Source organism: Orycteropus afer, unplaced genomic scaffold (genome assembly GCF_000298275.1).
Source record: "Orycteropus afer afer isolate SDZICR_OR568_19922 unplaced genomic scaffold, OryAfe1.0 scaffold00358, whole genome shotgun sequence".
Taxonomy (NCBI): Eukaryota; Metazoa; Chordata; class Mammalia; order Tubulidentata; family Orycteropodidae; genus Orycteropus; species Orycteropus afer.
This window is the reverse complement of record NW_006921945.1, coordinates 649,247-650,127: the sequence shown is the minus strand read 5'-3', so window position 1 is coordinate 650,127 and position 881 is coordinate 649,247. Positions and strand designations below refer to the sequence as shown.

At 60.0% G+C, this 881-nt stretch overlaps 1 protein-coding gene across 1 annotated transcript in view; it reads left to right on the top strand.

The window, feature by feature from the left end:
- Positions 1–881, top strand: part of AGK (acylglycerol kinase) — a 100,304-nt gene that overhangs the window by 78,428 nt on the left and 20,995 nt on the right. The window contains exon 11 of the mRNA XM_007952781.1: positions 66–138. Within this exon, the coding sequence (XP_007950972.1) occupies positions 66–138 (73 nt within the window). The remainder of the gene's footprint in view (positions 1–65; positions 139–881) is intronic.

The following is an 881-nucleotide window of genomic DNA, read 5'->3' as shown; positions in this document are numbered from 1 at the left end:
CAGTGGAGAGACGTGTGAACGTGAAGGTGAAGGATGGGCTCACTGTGTACCTGACCCCCTTACAGTGTGGGGGGCAGAGTGGTCTTCAGAGCGTGAGGTGGTGCTGCTCACCGGGGGATCAAAGAAAGATGAAGGCAGGTGGGGAGCATGTTGTCAGGGAGCAGTGAGGACCAGAGGCCAGGAACGTAGGTGCCACCACGCTCCTCTGGGTGATTTTGTCCTCTCAGAACCCCACAGGGGTGTTGCCTCTAATGGGTTGGGTGGAGAAGTACAGAAACCTGCCGGCAGGACTGGCCCAGAATCGGGTCTTCCCTGGGCCAGTGTGACGGAAAAAGAGGACCCAGGAAGGACGAGTAATGAGGGTGTGACCGAAAGGGTCGCCAGTGGGGAGGTGGGTGAGGTAAGACGTGAGAGCAGAGAGCACTAACGGGGAGGCGGATTGGAGCCGCCAGGGCCTGGTGCTCTCAAGGACGTGACGTGGTATGGGGTGCTCCCGGGGCCTGTGAATGAACCCCTCTCCTTCTCTTCTGAGTCTGGGCGGTGCAATGAACACCAGTGGGGACTGGGCAGACAGAGGTGATAACACAGCTTAGTCAGCGCGAGCTGGAGCGGGAGTGCGGCTGACATGGTGCCCCTCCCTTCAGACTGCTCCTGCTGGCGGGGCTGGGGGAGGCTGTGTGTGTGGGGAGGCCGTGGACTGAGAGAGGGCAGCCTAGCTCCACGCCTTGGACCTTCTGGCTATGGAGGCACTGAGGGCAGGTGGGGTGGGAGAGGCTGAATTTTCCCTCTTTGTAACTCACACATGGACGCCTGAGAGCAGGGGAACAGGCACCCTTGAGGCATAAGAGCCGACTGACCAGAACATGGGGTATGACTAGAGG